Below are 17,922 nucleotides of genomic sequence, written 5' to 3' on the forward strand. Positions count from 1 at the left end.
ACTAGGGAAACCCTGTGTCGCGGGTGCCATGGACACACACATAGACAACCACAAATTACACCCAAACTCACGAGAGAAATAAATGTAGGCCATACAAATATTTCTCCCGGCCCGGGAATCGAACCTGAGACCTCTGCGTGGCAGTCCGGCATGGTAACCGTTCGGCCACGGAGGCAGTTAAAACACTACAAAATAAACATTAGACAAATAATAATATCATATATTAATGTCATTTTCAAAAACCCCAAGTAATACATCATCCATCTCCTAAGACATGTTGTTTAAAAAAATTACAAAACACATTTATATAAAATATTTAAAATAAATCAATATCTAATAAAAAAAAAAATAAAATGCACCAACTTATAATAACGAGGATACGTCGACTTTCAGTCCCTATAGACCGTGGTTTCAATTATGAAGCAATAACAGAATTATTAGGAAACAACATTTTGTCAATTTCCACCTCGACAAGATCAACTTTTTTGAACAATCTGTAACAGTTTCCGATATGAAGGATTTGAAATTTGTATCGTTATTGACTTGCATTCTGCCATTTAGTTTCTTCTTTTTCTGAAACATAAAATCGAGTACAAACAAAACTTTAAATTTCATAAATATTGTCATATTTTTATGAATATAATATTTAAGAATAGGCTCCCGATGCATGATGCAGTGGCGTTGCGTCTCTATTTTCGCGATTACAAAAATAGTTCGAATGAGCAGACTCGGCTCGATTGTGTTTTTATATTCGCCTGCCGACGGCACCTTTGTTGTTCGGGATATCGTTTTCTCAAACAGTGGAATTTATTTTCTAATTTTGTCTATAACAAATTTTGAATACTTTGAGGCCGGATACGCTCGCTACCGTCCCCCGTACAGTGCCGCCCAGGGCCATTATCAAACGTTACTTAGCGGTTTCGGTTAGCTATTCTAGATCATAAATTACTCGCTATCCAGAAAAGTTATCTTAATCATATTTCTATCACAAGTACTTTATCATCAAAATCATCATCGTCAACCTTAAGTCTCACTGTCGGGAACTGCTGAGTTTCCCTTCACTAGAGGATTATTCCTGCTAAATATTAATAATAATAAATAATAAAATGTTTATTTCAGTAATACAATTAACTTTACATTAACAGTGCATGGTACAGCCTATTAAGCTTATCAAGCCTGTGTCAGGAGGCACCGCTCTTCCATAGCTATAAATGCATATTTAACATTTTTAAGTTATAATTAATGTAGTGTTTAATTTTTACATTTCCAAACATCGACAAAAACAAAACAAAACAAAACAAAACATTAACGTACGTACGTTACGTTAATTCACATTTACGTACATTCACAAATATACGTAACTTATAAATCAAAGATATAACACAAAGCAAATTCCTATATTATGAAGCTGCGTCTGTATGCCAATCTAGGGTTGTTTGTTACTGACCTTTGTATTTATTTGGTTTCAACGGCTTTTTTTGCCATAGCCACCACCTGTGAGGAATCTATGAAAGATTTTCTTCACTCAGTCAGGTACTTTTAGTTATCAGAGGCTGAACAAAGATGTCGCTATATGAATTGTAGTTTTTTGCTACCATTTTGATATTCAATCATTTTTTGTGAAATTCCTCCACTATTTTGTTATAATTATTAATACAAAGATCGAACACTAACAAAAATTAACATTTCTCCGTGATAGGACTCGAAGTTGAGTCCGTACGCGACTCATCTCAATATTATAAATAAATGTCATAGAGGTACATGCTTCCACAGGGATTCGATTATAGAGATCGAAGGTCGACTTATCAATTAAGAAGCAACCATTCTCCTACTAGGCGACTAACGAAGTTTTTGTATCTGGAATATTTAGTTATACTTGTAGAAGTAAAAAAATCAAAAGTGCACCAAAGACTAGTTAGTAGACGAGGCTATACAGTACTGTTACCTTAACACAATTCAGGCCCATTATCTATGTATCACTTGGTAATGTTAATTTAGACCTTGTAAATACTCAAACAAAAATTAATATCATACAAATTTAACACGTCTTTGTATTCCTCCATTATTGCATCGGTTGCTTTACGCCAATAGTCACGGTTTGATTCTTCGTCTTGAATCTGAACCATGATGTGTTTTAATTCTGCAATTTAAAAAAAAATTGAACAATATGAGTATTATACATTGTACAGAATCAAACGCACGTTAAAATATTATTTGTCCTATTTGTCCCCCCACCATTTACTAAATTATATACACGCAATTCCTTCATTTACCGTTCCACCAACATGTACAATAAAAATTTTTCTAATATTGATTTCTTTGACACCACACTTAGTAAATTTATGATGTTACAAATTGTAAATGACATTGAATGATTTTGTAATCGCTTATTAAACTCTGTCTTATATATTTATATACTTTGTTACTCATGCTCACTTAATTTAGAAAGATTAATTAATGATATTAATGTAAAACTCTAGTAACGCATAAAACAAGAATGTTATTATTACAAATAACTCTATATGTTACAGCCGTTCTTATTATAATTTATTTATAATCTGCTGGCACTATAGGTCTATTTTAAGAGGAATATATGTAAATAATTACTATTTCATGTATGACTGTTTGTTGCCACAAATAAATGAAGAAAAAAAAAGAAAAAACATTTTAATTCAACTATATGACCCTTGCGAAAAGAAAGATATGAATGAAACAAAGAAGGACTATCAAGTAATGTCTGACGGTGCGGTTACACACGGGGACTTTTAACACCACGTCACGCACCGACTCAGTCACAATGCAGTCGCTAATCGTCTGCCTGAACACACATGCGCGACTTGAGCGATCCATGTTTGCAATTACTCAACTTAAGCGACGGCATTGATGCGATGTATTTATGCAATTAATTTGTGACTTTATCATGTCAAACTATCTCTCGGGTAGGTACTATTTAGCAAAGTATATATTATATAAGTTACTATGCTCAATAGTAACGATAGATAGATTGATAGACATAATAATAAAGCAAATAAAATTTCTGTAAAAAGATATTTAAAATAAAATTCCTGTCTATGAAAGCCGATTTTTAGTATTTAATGTTCTGTTTAATGTCTGTTCCCACGCCGTTCGTTGCAATTGTACGTGTTGTACGCTTTACTGTCATAGGGGATATTTATAAAATACCTTTATGTGTCAGCCTTCACAATCCTCCAAATGTCAAACTTACTACTATATACACCACATGCTATGACGTTCAGCATTCTTCGTAGATCAACGTCGTCTTCCACTTTCCCAACATAGTAAAATCGCACTAGGTTCGGCATTAGCTCGAAAACTCGACGCAGTGGGAATGTGGCAAATCGCCACTGATGAATGCTAAGCGTAACTGCAAGTAAAATTGTGAAATCTATTCATAAGAAGTATGTTAAGGCGAAATGATATCGTGAATATGTAGGCTTTGAAGATTATGAGATAGATTCGCAGAAATTTATTGCACCGTATTGAGACATGTACCTTTTAGGAATAAAATATACCTACTCTCTTACTGTAAAATAAGCTCATACTCCCCTGGCGTATTTATTACGAAACACGGGAGAAAAAATAACAATCGGGTTAAAATTATTTTTCCTTAGGTGAACGTGGCAAATATTAAAATATTTTTAGACCTGATGCCTAATGTTCAACAGTGAAATGGTACTTACTTATTTTATAACTGCCGGCTTCCGTGCCACCGGAGTTTCAGTTAGCAAATGACTTATAAATTACGCTCAATTAACAATATTTATTTTTGTTGGGAGTCATTTAGGCTGAAATTTATAAAACAAACTTCGAACTTCGACTAAGCAAAGAAGACGCAAACAAAAAGTTTAATTTAATTTCTTGCTAAGGGAAAGTTCGTTTTGTAAATACGAAAAACTTGCTTAACCAGCATATTTGCTTAGCTGAACTCAAAACTTGTTTTATAAATTTAAGCTCAGTGTTATGCCGTGTTATGATTTTCACTGTAAGACTACTCTCGGACCACGCTCGGACCGAGTCATACAGGTGGCGCACTCGGATGTCGGCATCCGATCGTGAATCGACTCTGACGCGGTTCTATTCTTACGAGTATTCTCGGATCATTTTATGAAAACAAAACGGCGCCATCTAGGAAAAACTGGAATGAACGTTTTTATCTTCCTGTTGCACGTCACGTCTTAGAATTCATTTTCTGGTCCGTTTTTTCCCATTCATGATGTTTACTTCAGCCATTATACACATCTGCTACAACTCCTATACCTCATAACGGCGAATCAGTCGCCATCATATTGATTGTGCAGGGACACAAATGCTACTTGGACGCTGATGAACTCGTAACGTGTAAACCAAAATTTAAGTGGACCCCTATATGTTCTAACTCGCATGAGCGTACTCGTATAGTGAAAACCAGGCTTAAACATGTCATTATATTATTATTACCTAACGTAGAAGCGTAGCGAAAAGCGATATGTCGAATGAAACAGCTGAGGTCAGAGTCCTGCCTTTGCTTTATGTCCAGATCAATGCCATACTGCATGTGCGTCTCTCGCAGTGGGATACTTGGCGTCAAAAATCTTCTGATATTGTCGTAATCACGTACACGATCTATAGACATGACATAGTCGTAAACCTTGTACTTTAAACTACTTAGGCTGCCACTGACGAACTACTTGCACGAAGTCGATATGTACAACTGTCTGCAGTCGACATTTATTTGGGAGCTCAGTGTGTTTGTTGATGTAGAAATGGAAGATGTTACTTATACTTTGTAACTGTATTCAGTTCATTTTGACTTTACTTTTTATTAAGGAAATAAACATATCACTATCGAAATCCTCAATTTTAATTTGTCAACAAATTCACGTATACACTCTGCGGTGGAATTTCCCATCAAAAATTTAAACAAAGGTACCATTATACCAACAAAAACTTTTAGAATTGTGCAGAAAAAAATGGAAGAAATAGCCGTGGTAGCATAAGCAGAGGCCGTGGGGTCGAATCAGGGTAGGTACGCTCTGAGTTGCTCGGAAAGCTCATGGTAAATTTAATTTGAAATTTACCATGAGCTTTTCGGTGAAGGAAAACATCACAGACATGTATATATGTATATACTAGATATACGTCTGTCGAAAACATGATGAAATCTGCACGTCGTAGAATATTTACAACCCTCTGACGTTGTGTGAAGCCCCCAACCCGCATTGACCTAAACCCTAAGGACCTAAACGACTAAAGCCTAAACCCTCGCCAGAGAGGAGACCCGTGCTCAGCAGTGAGACGTATAAATGGGTTAATGATGTTTAGAATTGAGCAAATGGTATAAATCTGTCAAGAAAAATTTGATCAATCTTGTTTTTGTTTTCCAAGTAATCGTTACCTTTTGCCGTTATTACAAAAGATCTGCTGAAGTTCAAGTTATTTCAGACTCTAAAAAAGCAAATATCATCTGCTATTTTTGATTCACGAATTATGGTCCACCACGACTGCAGCCGACGTCTGCAGTTAAACTCTTGACTGCATGCAGTCGACGTCTCAAGCGCATTAACTGCAGGCGTGGAATCCATTTGTTGGCAGCCTTACAGCAACTATTACTCAACAATCTTAACGATTAGACTTTAGATTTAGATTAGATTAGATTCTTACGAAATGCCAGAAGTACGTAAATATCAGGGCAGGCTATGGCGACACGCCTCCATGCTGTATCGGGAATTGTGTGCCCTCCTGCTCCTAAAGCGGCATCAGTTCGGCCAGGAATAGACTCTTCGCGACAAATCAACTGCAAAATACGTAATTATTTTTTTACAAAAATTTATAATTAAGGCACACACGAATAGTTAGGGGTATGCTGATATGCTCAAACAAGGCTTACAAGACTTAAGCTCTCAAAAAACCCGGTAATATTGAGGTATAAATCGACGTCAGCGAAGATAAGCCCCTTCTTTGCAAAATCACCATTTGATATCGTCGTCACAATCACAGTTGACCAAAAATTTGAGAGAATAATATTTACTATATTCTTACTTTGCGGTTGTCGAAATAATACTTCAGGTACAGCCACTTATTGGACCAATATTCAAGTTCGTTATTTTATATGAAATATTGGTATGTACAAAGTGTGCAAGTGCTGCCTGCTGCTGATTAGAACTTGCATGACTATAAAGCGGGGATTTATTAGGATTTGTTCAATTTATTTCTTGTAATTTTCGAGCTCATACGTTTTATTGATAAGTTATGATTTTATTGTTTCGTTTTGGAGCAAAATTATTGCTTTACCTGCGTTATCCCTTCAATAATTGAATTAATTAAGTATTTATTACATTTAACGATACCAATTCATTAATTATTAATATTAACAATTAATCAATGGTACCAAACAAAGCCCGCAGTTCGTGTTCATGTTGTAGTAAAACCTAGTATTTATTTTTTGACAATATTTCAATGTAGATTTGGTTTAGTTTATTGCGACAAGCGTTTTCATTTTGATTGTTTTCTTGATTTTTTGAAATAAAACCGCAACTGCGTGAGGTAGGTAGGTTTTTACAGTAGGTACCCAAATTTTTCGGGGGCGAGCCGCAATAAAAAATTAAAATATTTTACTCTTACTAATGTTTTATTTCGCATGATAACTATCATTTGACACCTTTTACCTGTTAACAATTTCGTGTCTTCCGTACTATCTATGATTAACTGAGTAACTAAAATCCCAGTACAGACCTTAGTTTCAATAAGGTAAGTGCATTTTGGGTGTGTACCTGTAATCTAAAATGTGCCTTCTTCATTACAGGCAAAAGCGATATGAGCGCACCACCGGTGGTATCAGCTAGATATGCGTATTCCAGTGCAAGCACACGCAAATTCCGCAGTTCACCCAAGCTTCTGAGAAAACATTGTCTTGTTTCAGGTCGCGGAATGTACTGCCCCGATCCTGAGTAACAAGTAAATGATCAATTATAGTGAATTATAACTGCTGGAAGCTATGTTAACTGAGCGGGTTGTGTGGCTGGAAACAAAAAAGAGGGACGTTATAAGAATGAAACATGTCATTTCCACATCGACAATCGTCAAATCATATCATACTTAAGACATTTATATGTTTAAAATTACCGAAAAAGAACCTATAAATAGAAGTGTAAAAGATCACATCGTATTATTCATCAGTATTAGTCTACGCCGTATTGTTATTTGGTGAAATCCATAACATTGATAAATTCATATATTGTGGCAGCATCGCCGAGACCGCTGCTTAAAATGAACTTGCTAAGAATACTAGATTTGTTCCTGAGTGTTTAAATTAGACGCCAAATAAATTCAGAAAAATCGCTTTATTACATTACGAAAAATAAATATAGTAGGAATAAGTATAGGAATGCTGAACAGTACAATACATTTTACGTCATTCAGTTTCTTGTGAAACCTTCTTAGAATTGTTACTTTTAGCAGCACTATTTAGATACTTTCTGTTGCTTGGATATTAGTGTCACTGTCTGTATTTTCTGTATTGTGAGCTGTGGGTAATATCATCGTAGCAGTAGTGTTATCAATCTTCCGGTACTGAAAGTTTGGTAAATTTTTCTTTGCTTCGTCGATGGTTTCGCGGAGTGTAGTAGCTGGAATTTTCGATGCTACTTGTGCTTCTTCTTCGCATTCCTGTACGAGTTTTTTCATGATGTGCTCATCTAAGGGGCAAATCTTGTGCGAACCTTTGTCATGGTGATGTTTTAATTCATTATTAATACGAAGAAGTCTTTCCTTGTTTGAATGTGTTCGCCAAGGTCGCTTGGGGTCAGTTTCTGTTGATAATGTTCTTTCATTATATATTTTTTTGGCCCTGTGAACAATGTCAACTTTAATTAAAATAAGTTTATAACAGTATACGTCGTATACGTAATGAAAATAGCAGTTTTCTTACATTAAGGAATAAATTACCTACACGTTACAAGTTCGTAATATTGTATACGTCGTGATCTCACAGTAATTATGCCTTACCTTTTGTAGTCTTTAAGAACCTGTTTTAGTTTCCTTTCATTCTCATCGAGCAAACTCTTATCTACTCTGTATGGATTTTCCAAAACTTCATCACTAAAAGATTTTGTCTCTTTTTCTTCCTGCTCTATTTCTTTATCGAATTTTTCATGAAAATCTTTAATCAATCCCAAACATCGTTCGGAGAGCTTTATATCTGGCACTTCCAATCCTTTGACTAACTTAGCTATTTTTGTTTTCTCATCATCAGTAGACATCTTTGTATAATTCAGACTCGTTAGATATTAAGTTTGTAACCATGGCATTATCAAGTCGTTGCCCTGGTAACGTCTCAAAGATACTCGAACCCACCAATAACAATATTGATATCGTTGTATTATAGCAATACCCAGTAAGATTTGTTTACAAGTATAATATAATTGGCAATACCTATATTTGAGCACTGAGCATATAACCCTTAGACTATGGAAACCAATGAAATTATACTCGTAAACAATAGATGCGCAATCTGCGCCTTAAAGACTATCCACACACATCATCAGGGCCGTGCCCGGGACGTGGACGGGGCGTGCTAGTTTGTATGAACTACGGGCCCGTCCCGGCGTCGGCCCGGACATGGACATGTGTGAACGAGTTTATACAAAATATACGTAACGATATTTTTTTCAAGTCCCTGACGGAGCACGGCCCGTCTACGTCTCGGGCACAACTCGGATATGTGTGGATAGCCCTTAAAGCAGCCCCACGGCACTGTTGTCCACTAGAGGTGGGTGATAAATAACGTCACGATGATCCGCCGTCAAGTAGTATTACCGAGACTCGTTCCGAAGGAACGACGTTCCAAAGTCACATAGGTGTTCCTCCGTTCCAATAGCTATCCCCGTCACTCACATCACGACATACGTATTTGATACAATGCGCGATCTCCGTTCCGTGGTGACTGAGCGCGCCACTCGTTGTAGTTCTCTTCAAATCAAATCATATTTTTGTATATTTGTTTTATTATAGGAAGAGTTGGTATTTTATATTTATGTATAATCTAGTTTGTGTATTCTACTAGAAATATAATTACATTACACTTTATTGCTATTTTTAACAATCCAATGACTCGCATTGAATAAGTAACAAACAAAATTACATTAAATACAAAATCAACTTTTTGAATGGAATTGAAACTTATTGCAAAGGGAGTAAAAACTTAGATCATTGTATTAAAAAACGGCTATAAGTATTAGAAAGAAGCCGCTGGCTAAAACCGTATGTCATGATGTAAGTTATAGGCGTGACAAGGTCACGGAAGTAACAGTCGCGACAAACTCACGATGATTTATCACTGTGATTTTTTTGGAACCGGAACGGCGGTCACGGCGATAGAAATGTAGCGCTATTCCACATGTCTAAGTATTAAATAGAAACAGAAACTTTGTCGGAAGACAGTATTTTTATCACCTTTATCCAATAAATAAAAATTACTAGAAAAGCAATGAATTAGAAAGTTATCTCTTCATATTTTAAAAGAACTATGAATTCCAGACGTAGACCCTCACGTTCATACATTTTCATGTATATTTCATTCACTCGTTCATTCCATTTCTGATTACTATCTATCTCCACTGTCTCTTTCCACCAGTAAGGCTACAAGAAATTAGGGAAAATTAAAGAAATATAGAATCTGAAAGAGATATAATTTAACTAATTAAAATGCTAGCTACAAGCATTATAGCGTTTATTACATTTTACACAACATTTTTAACTACCGTCTTGAAAAATTACATAGAAATCACTTACGAGGTTATTCACTGTAAGACGACGATATATACCATTTCACAAATTAAAAATTGATTTATTATTTATGAAATTGAACATATACATTAAATCAAATTCTTAGGTTTTCGGGAAGTGCCGAAGCATTCCAAAGGCTGACGAGGCATTTTGTAAGCTGCCGGCTCGGATCCCTAAGCTTACCGCTGCTTTGTTTTCGTGGCCATGACCATTGTCATTGATATTTCAGCTATAATGTTATTACACTAAGGTATATTACTATTAGTCGCCTAAAAATCACCTGCTGTTCCGTCCCGTTAGTGGGCGCAGAGTCTTTCTAATACTTTAATTAAACAAGTAATGGTTTAATGCACTAACCCTTAATATAGCTGTAGTTTACAAGGATGGGGTTCTCATTGGGTAGAACAAACCGCCATAGGAAAAGATATTTGAGCGTTTGTGCATTGAAGCATGCGAGTTGTTGAATCAATCTTACTCCCTCTAGTCTCTTACAACACATATTTTCAAAAGATACTAATTGCAACCGGTCCTGAAAACTGTGTCACCATTTTAAATGTCATCATCTTAAATACTACTTACAGATATCATTTCCATTATTCATAAGTATTTGAAGGGTAATTTTAATAGAAAGGGATAGATCTGTTGTTTTCTCTGATGGAAAGAAGCAACGAAGCTGGATACCTACGTTATATATACGTAGATTTTCATTTTTGTTGAAAATTACAATTATGAGGTACAACTTCTTAACATTTTTAAGAGTTCAAAGCAGTCTTAAAAAGCAAAAGTTTGTATAATATATTTATATATTTGTATAATCTCTAGCCGCGTGTATTGAGAATATATTTAATGGAAAGAGTTTATTATTTTTCATTCATACTTAACTTAATATAAACAATTTTGAGATGTCTACTTAATGAAATATAAATTTATAAAATGATTTTTACTTACCTTCAAATACAAAAAGTTAGCTTCATATGAAATTGCATTCATATTTTTATACCTATTAATTTGTAACGATTTATGATAATTTGTGATGATTCAATAAAAAGATTTATCAAGATTGTTTACATTTCATTAAGTACCGAAACAAATGGACTATAATTACTCAAGAGAAGATCACCACATTTGTAAACAACTAACAAAATTCATTATAGATATCCACATTGTCATACCTTAAGATATTAAGTAAGATTCGAAAAAACTCTTCTCTTTTAAATTTGTCCAAGTAGCCAATTCGTACTATCTGATCGGATATAATGAGTCGGTCGACTTGATCTTGTTTAATTTCCATTTTCTGTAATTAGTGCGTCGATATTATTCAACTAGTGAAACTTGTTTGTTAAAAAATGTGGTGCTATGTACAACGACATGAAAATCTATAATACCCACATCAATCTGCTGGGACATCATTTATCAAAAGCACACACTACTAATATTCAATTAATTTGAAACAAAAGTTGCTCATCTTGAGGTATAGAATTAACTTCTGGAGTTTTGACGCCAACTCCGTAGACGATTTGTATTTTCGCACTTTTACAATCTTGTAAACATTTTTCCGCTATTTTTAGCGGGAAAGTCATTCTTATATCTTTATTTATTAAAATAATATCTAAAGAAATGTTGTATTATTATATTTTATTTCGTTCCAGCTGAGTAACACATTGAACTCTGAAACTCTGGTGTTTAAGTGTGCCTACAGTACAGATATGCTCGCTTTTTTAACGATCGACACGTGTAATCAAACAAAACGAGTAAATGTGATAGCAACAGATGATTGTAAAGAGTAAATGTGTTTTTTGTAGAGCGCCATAGTGGATAGTTTTGTAGATCCATAAATCCACAAGTGATGTCTACCAAATTTGTTCCATTTTACACGATTTGTCCATCGCTAATAGACGACAGTAACAATCGATAAAATCGAGCCAATTTCTGGACACAAATTGAACGTCAAAACACCGCGTCGAGCGGGTATTATCGGTCGTTACTGTATAACGACCGATAATACCCGCAACCTTGACCAGGTCCCCGCCACCTTCCATCTGGTCGTCATCCACGTTGCGCGTGATACGTCCACGCTGCGTTTTCGGGACGCGGTCGCCGTTCAAAAAATTTTCGGTCCCATCGGTCATATTTGTTCTACAAGCAATGCCTCGCCCACAGCGTTGAAGTTTAACAATTATTAATCTTAAAATTAGTGTTTATTTTTAATTATAACCTTTAGGGTAGCGGACATGGATATAGCGAATTCTTTTATATACAGTTTGGGTGGTATCTTAGTAGCAGTATTAGTTCTCCAAAGGTAACTGCCGTGACGAGTTGACATTCTCAGATTCGGATATTGACATGTGAAAAGGATCTGTTCGCAATGAAGATCGCCGATGAAATAACGCTGCACATCGTGTATTGACCAATATCGCGTGTGCAAGCTTCTGCAAATACAGCCAATGAAGAGTATGTAACAGTCATAATCTTCCCAAGTACTTATTACAAGTTTAGCATTGGTTTTTATAATTATTAATAGAAAGATTGAACACTTATTGTTATACTGGTCGAGTCAGCATGTCGACGAAATTCTTCTGTGTCGTTATAGATCTGGGTATTGATTTTTTCAACTTTTAACCCTGCACGCGACACCTATTGTCTCACTCAGCTTAGTTGGCAGAGAAACACTACCGTATAAATCCAAGATCAAATATGTTAACAAACGAATGTCATTGTGAAAGTGACATTTCAGGGTTATGAAACATTTTAAAAAAATATGAGGTATAATTTAACTTTTTATTGACATGATAAAAATGAAAAGCACCGACATAAACGAAATATATTTTATTTCTATAATTCGTTACACTGAAGGTTAATAAACCTCATCAACACATCAATGTGTATAATAATACACATTGAATTTTTTTTAGGTATAGTGGTCGCAGTCCTGTCAGGGCAAAATAATTTTTCTTTGTGTTCGATCTTTGTATTAGTAATTAGAACAAACTAGTGGAAAAATATATGAATCTCAAAGAGGTAAAATATCGTGAATACCAAAAAAAATCAACAATTGTTGAGTATACTTGATTTGATATACAAGTTCAGACAAAATCATTTTTTGAGATATCATAAAAAACCATAACCCAGTTTTAGAATATTGAAATTGTTAAATGATAGGAAATGAAACTATTTTTCCGGATATAAATCGCGTATATTTGTTTTTTCATATAAACCAACCCTTTACAGGTCTCGCGGTCGCGGTTGACTCAACCGAGTCAAAAATAGTTTCATTTCCTATGTGTAACAATAGCGAAAACCTTAGAACTCGATATTACTTAATGATATTTCAACTATGCATCGTTAGGGTAAGTTCCGATAAGTTGAATACGTCAACTAATTTTAACTGTTTTTAAAAGATAATTTTGTGCTCTATCCTATTCAATTGAAAACATATATTTGACCATTTATCACTTAGCCGCCTTTTAGATAGTGGACGGCAGAACTGAGCTACCTATTCCTATGTCCCCATTCCCACAATATACACTAAAGCTCGATCGATTGGCCTAAAATGATTTACAACCGACCGTAACACATCGTCGTCAGGCAGGATACCATCGGCGCTTTCGACATAATGTAGCCAAATGTAAGGATCTTTGGTCCAGTCGCTTACGTCCAGAGGTTCCTTACTGGGTTGGTATTCGCGGGGCCAAAGCAACCATTTCACTGTTTCTAGATCTCCGATAAAGCGAATACACTTGCACTCAAATTCTGAAATAGCATAAAATTGTATTCTTAGTACTTTTATTACCTTACCTTATTTTAGGCAGCGATGCAAGCGTGCGACTGCATCGGTGCAATCGCCTATAAATCGCTAGTGTAGATGCAATCGCGCGTTTCAGGAACGTGTGTTTGCATCGCAGCTAAAAGGTGTGTAATCACTCTAAAACCTACTGTATAAGTTTATTATATAAAAAGTCTCTAATCACTGTAAAATGATGCTAAAATACGCCAGAAGACAAATGGAGGAACTGGTTGTTCGTCACCGTGTCAAATAATAATTGTCGAACGAATCTATCTGGGGAACACTCTTGCAAAGACTAAAACTGCCATGCGGATTATCATACAAGGTAAAAAAATCTATGCTACATGATCACACAATTGTTGTGATTTGTGAATAACATTACCTAAGGCCTTTTTCATTTCAATAACAAAATAATCAGAATCTCAAAACAGAAAGATTTTACAAATTATAAATACAACAAAATTAAGTATATTTTTACTTTATCAAGTAAACAATAAAATGATTGCTTTTTGACTTTGACACTAGATTTTGACAGACATTAGGTTACAGTTTAAATCTTAGACTATGGAAACAGACAGTTTTTCCCTTACAGAATGGAAAAAAATAATAGTCTAAGGTATTTCCATCCTCTAAGATGGAAACCAATAATACATAAAGAGCCATAGAATGGATGCGAGCATAATTCTCTTTGATGCGAGCATAGATATCGAGTATACAGATTATGAGAGTATATTATACTCCTTTTTTTACCATCCTTATGGGTGTAAGGTCAATGGTGTAAGATAATTAAGAACGATGCGAAAGTGAAACTGGAGAAGAAAAGGGTAATGTGAAAGAATGGCGTCAAAAGAACCTAGCCGACAACTTCACGGATAAATAGAAATTATCCTAAAAACGTGCACGAAAAGAAAGGGGAATTTTCGCAAAACATGAGAATACGCTTGATAACGGATGAAAGTCATAACTTGGTGATGGTGACGAACGAGAAGAGTATTCAAAGGCGATGGGAGGATTATTTTGAGGGTCCATTTCTAAGTAACGATAACACCATGCCTCTAGTAGTTGCCACAAATGTTTATTTTGACGAGTCAATCCAGAATACATATAACAATGAGAAAGGAATGTATGATATTGTAAAAGCGACGCATGGCAAAAGAGACATGTTAGAGTCAACGTGAACGACGACATTGGAGGAGCTCGGTCGCGTCACGGTCTCAGATTACATCAAGAATGTTCTTGAAAAGACTGGAGTGCATTGTGAGAAAAATAAGAGGGTTACTATAAAAAAAATTGATGACTGTAGTGAGACAAGAGTGCTTAGTCGGAATCGTGCAACGTGGCGATCGATACTCGATGGTCTTTTCCTACCCCATTAATGGCGTGAATATATTAGCGACTTCGAATGCTACTAATACTAATCATTCGAATGGGCAAATCATTTGCCTAGGTCGAATCCAAGCACAAACATTCGACATTATTATGTCGAAACTACTCGGAATTTCACCACGTCCAAAACAAAATATTCCGTCACATTTACGGTATATACCATAATGTCAGAGAGGGCTAGGCAGAAATGCTCTATGGACTCTATGGATCAGTAATCGCCTGTCCATAACAGTTGCAGTGCCACTCTGAGCTTTAAATCGCAAAGATCTGAGGGCACTGCCACTGCGTCCATCACCCTGAGACATAAATTCACAAGTCCCATGCGCCTGTAATTCCATCAGCACTTTTACCCTTCAAAACTGGACAGTAATGCTCAAATTACTGCTTGGCGGCAGAAATAGGTAAGGTACTGTACTACCCCACGTGGCAGTGCCACGATGAATTTTTTTTTTATATGGGAGTAAATAGTGAGCGTGGCAAGATAACGCCGCTGATGTCTTTGAACGATGCGAGGAGTAGTGTGTGAGAAGACTCAATTTCTATTGCAGCGGAATTTTCTCGCATGCTCCGGAATGCTTGTGCATTTGCAAGAATTCCGCGGAAGATTTTGGCTCGTATCTCGTTTGCACGTTACACAATTGACCATAAAGTTCGCTATGCTATGTACAATATCGTTACAAAAATTCGCTTCCATTCCTTTCCGTGGCAATATAAATTGAGCCTAAAAGGTAGAATGGCATTGAGAATTAGTTCGTCGATAGTAACCCTACAGGGTAATATGACACTGTTGATGTATTTTATAAGGTAGTAAGTCAAGCACGGTCATGGGAAGCCATTATACAACGAAGAGTTTATTTTGAAATTCATTATATTTGGAAAAATATACAAAGAATTCATATTACAACTAACTAATTTGTTCTGTACATTTTAAAGTAAAATTAATTAATAAAAATTCTAATAAATGCGTTACATAAAAAGGCTTATTAAACAATTTCCACATAATATCATAAAATTACATTTTATTTGTTTGAAATATAAATAAGATGAAAGTAACCCGTAATCTAAATATTACACAAAAACAATTCAGTGCTATAATTTAAAATTTTCCTTAAATCGTGTTTAAATTAATAGAACCAATTGTTTCCATCGTATTTTTATAAAGTCGGTAAGTAGGTACTTACTCACAGTAACGTTGGATATCAATAAACCATCTACGCCCATTCATCATAGTATCAGAAAAATTCCACAAATTATTCTTTATTATAATACCATGTTGCAGCGATATTGCCAAACTCGTTTAAAACAGATTTCAATTAATCTTTGAAAATGGAGAGCCACAGCGCCACAGGCAAGTCAATTTCGGGTGGCGCCACAATCGTTGGTGAAATTAAATAAATATTGTAGGGACTTCAAATAACGCTTGTAGAAGCGCTGCAGCAGTGGCGCGAATTGTGACTGCAAAAATGGCGCGCGCATGTCACGACAGTGCAGCTGCGCTTCTAAATATTGTATGAAAATTAAATGTCGTTATTGTATTATCCTGTTAAGCATGTTATTAATTTCAAGTAAACTGAAACAAATGGATATAAAACAGTGAGCACATTGTGTGTTTTGCGAAGTGTACAATTTCTGCGCAATTTATTGACAATCAGTAGTTAAATGGAATCAATTGTTGTAAATAATTCAATTAGTAAGCTTCAAACCGACTATATGCAAAAGACACCAATCACTGCGCTCGTGAAATTTTGGTGTCGTTCTTCCATCACCAATAATTATCACTAACGCTGTTTATTACATATCGATACCAGAAGTATCAATTAATGTAAGGGACAAACCACGGGTTTTTCAGGAGAGCCGAAAAACAATTTTATTTTTTTAAATCTGTCTATAACTTTTTGCTGTCTGCTCCAATTTTGATTGTGTATAGAGCAAAGTTTCTTAGAATTTCCTCTTCTTTCATGCTATAAACGAAAGATTTAGGAATGCCCAGTGGTTTAAAATATAGCATATCCCTTACATTAATAAAAGATGTTTAGTTGTGCCTTACGTTGCTCATATTTTATGAGTAAACCGTCGAGCATCGTGTAAGCAGGAAGAGAAATAGAAAATAATTCGTAATTCTATTCTAAAGGATCCTTTAAGGGACATGCTATATATATTTTAAACCACTGTGCATTCCTAAATTTTAATAATACCAATCGATGAGCGGCATTTTCGTCAAAATGTCCCTTATGTTAACTGACACTTCTTGTATCACAATTAACAACACAATTAAAAATAAATACATTTAATTTCTTATAAAATAAAACGAGTTCAACAATCGTACTGCGACATATGACATATACAGTGTTAATAACCCACTGAATTGTTGCGTTCAAATATAAAACCACATCGGTTCATCCATAGTAAAATGATGCACATTTTTATTATCATCATCACACGAGACGTTTACAAAACATGCATGTAAAATACAATAGTGCGAAAACAAACAGGCATGGACAATATTTACCCTGAAAATGGTTGGTTTTAGTAGCAAATTTAAAAGGTTTTGGACCTTCCAGATAACTGGACGCAAATTTATTGTCAATCCATTCAATAAAATTTCAGTCTTCATGATCAAAGTGCTTGGTTGGATGGAATCACTTTTACGAAATGTGTTACCTTGTCCGTATAAGACTTGCAGTTTGCGTATAAACTAAACTTTTAGTTCTGGACTAATTTAAATATTTCGAATTGGCACCCCGGAGCAACCATAAGCAATATTAGAAATGTTTTCGACCAAAATTAGTAGGTCAATGACCAAAAGTACAAAAATGGGCACAGCAGGCCAACATAGCAACAGCCAAAAATATTTTATTGTACAAAGCCGCGTCGTCGTTTCTATACTAAGTTTTTGGACTTATTTGTTGATAATTTCTTGGTATATACTTTGTAATTCTTCGTGAGGGCAAAGTTAAGGAATTTGAATA

The 17,922-nt window shown here is 35.2% G+C and overlaps 2 protein-coding genes across 2 annotated transcripts; both read right to left on the reverse strand.

Annotated features, from left to right (window-relative positions):
* Nucleotides 1–402: 402 nt before the first annotated feature.
* On the reverse strand, nt 403–13,965 carry LOC113240294. The gene is made up of 11 exons (XM_026477562.1): nt 13,950–13,965; nt 13,350–13,563; nt 11,999–12,212; nt 10,956–11,077; nt 10,141–10,319; nt 6,771–6,943; nt 5,662–5,794; nt 4,459–4,623; nt 3,227–3,385; nt 1,946–2,140; nt 403–573 (listed from the first exon to the last, which is right to left on the reverse strand). Exons 1-10 carry the CDS (start codon nt 13,963–13,965, stop codon nt 1,995–1,997), a joined length of 1,521 nt encoding a protein of 506 aa, XP_026333347.1. The 3' UTR covers nt 403–573; nt 1,946–1,994.
* LOC113227043 lies at nt 7,345–8,261 on the reverse strand. Its single transcript, XM_026459916.1, has 2 exons — nt 8,005–8,261; nt 7,345–7,846 (listed from the first exon to the last, which is right to left on the reverse strand). The coding sequence occupies exons 1-2, from the start codon at nt 8,256–8,258 to the stop codon at nt 7,465–7,467; spliced, it is 636 nt and encodes a 211-aa protein (XP_026315701.1). The 5' UTR covers nt 8,259–8,261; the 3' UTR covers nt 7,345–7,464.
* Nucleotides 13,966–17,922: the final 3,957 nt, after the last annotated feature.

Source organism: Hyposmocoma kahamanoa, unplaced genomic scaffold, assembly GCF_003589595.1.
Source record: "Hyposmocoma kahamanoa isolate Upper Pololo Valley unplaced genomic scaffold, ASM358959v1 100021, whole genome shotgun sequence".
Classification (NCBI taxonomy): domain Eukaryota; kingdom Metazoa; phylum Arthropoda; class Insecta; order Lepidoptera; family Cosmopterigidae; genus Hyposmocoma; species Hyposmocoma kahamanoa.

Bases quoted from the DNA above. Each gene is read 5' to 3' on its own strand.
- LOC113240294 (XM_026477562.1), bottom strand. The intron at 3,386-4,458 runs GTAATAATAATA...TTTTACTTGCAG, and splicing joins TCGCTACGCTTCTACGTTAG to TTACGCTTAGCATTCATCAG. The intron at 2,141-3,226 runs GTAAGTTTGACA...TTTAAATTGCAG, and splicing joins AGCATGTGGTGTATATAGTA to AATTAAAACACATCATGGTT.
- LOC113227043 (XM_026459916.1), bottom strand. From the start codon at position 8,258: ATGTCTACTGATGATGAGAAAACAAAAATAGCTAAGTTAGTCAAAGGA. The intron at 7,847-8,004 runs GTAAGGCATAAT...CATTGTTCACAG, and splicing joins GTTCTTAAAGACTACAAAAG to GGCCAAAAAAATATATAATG.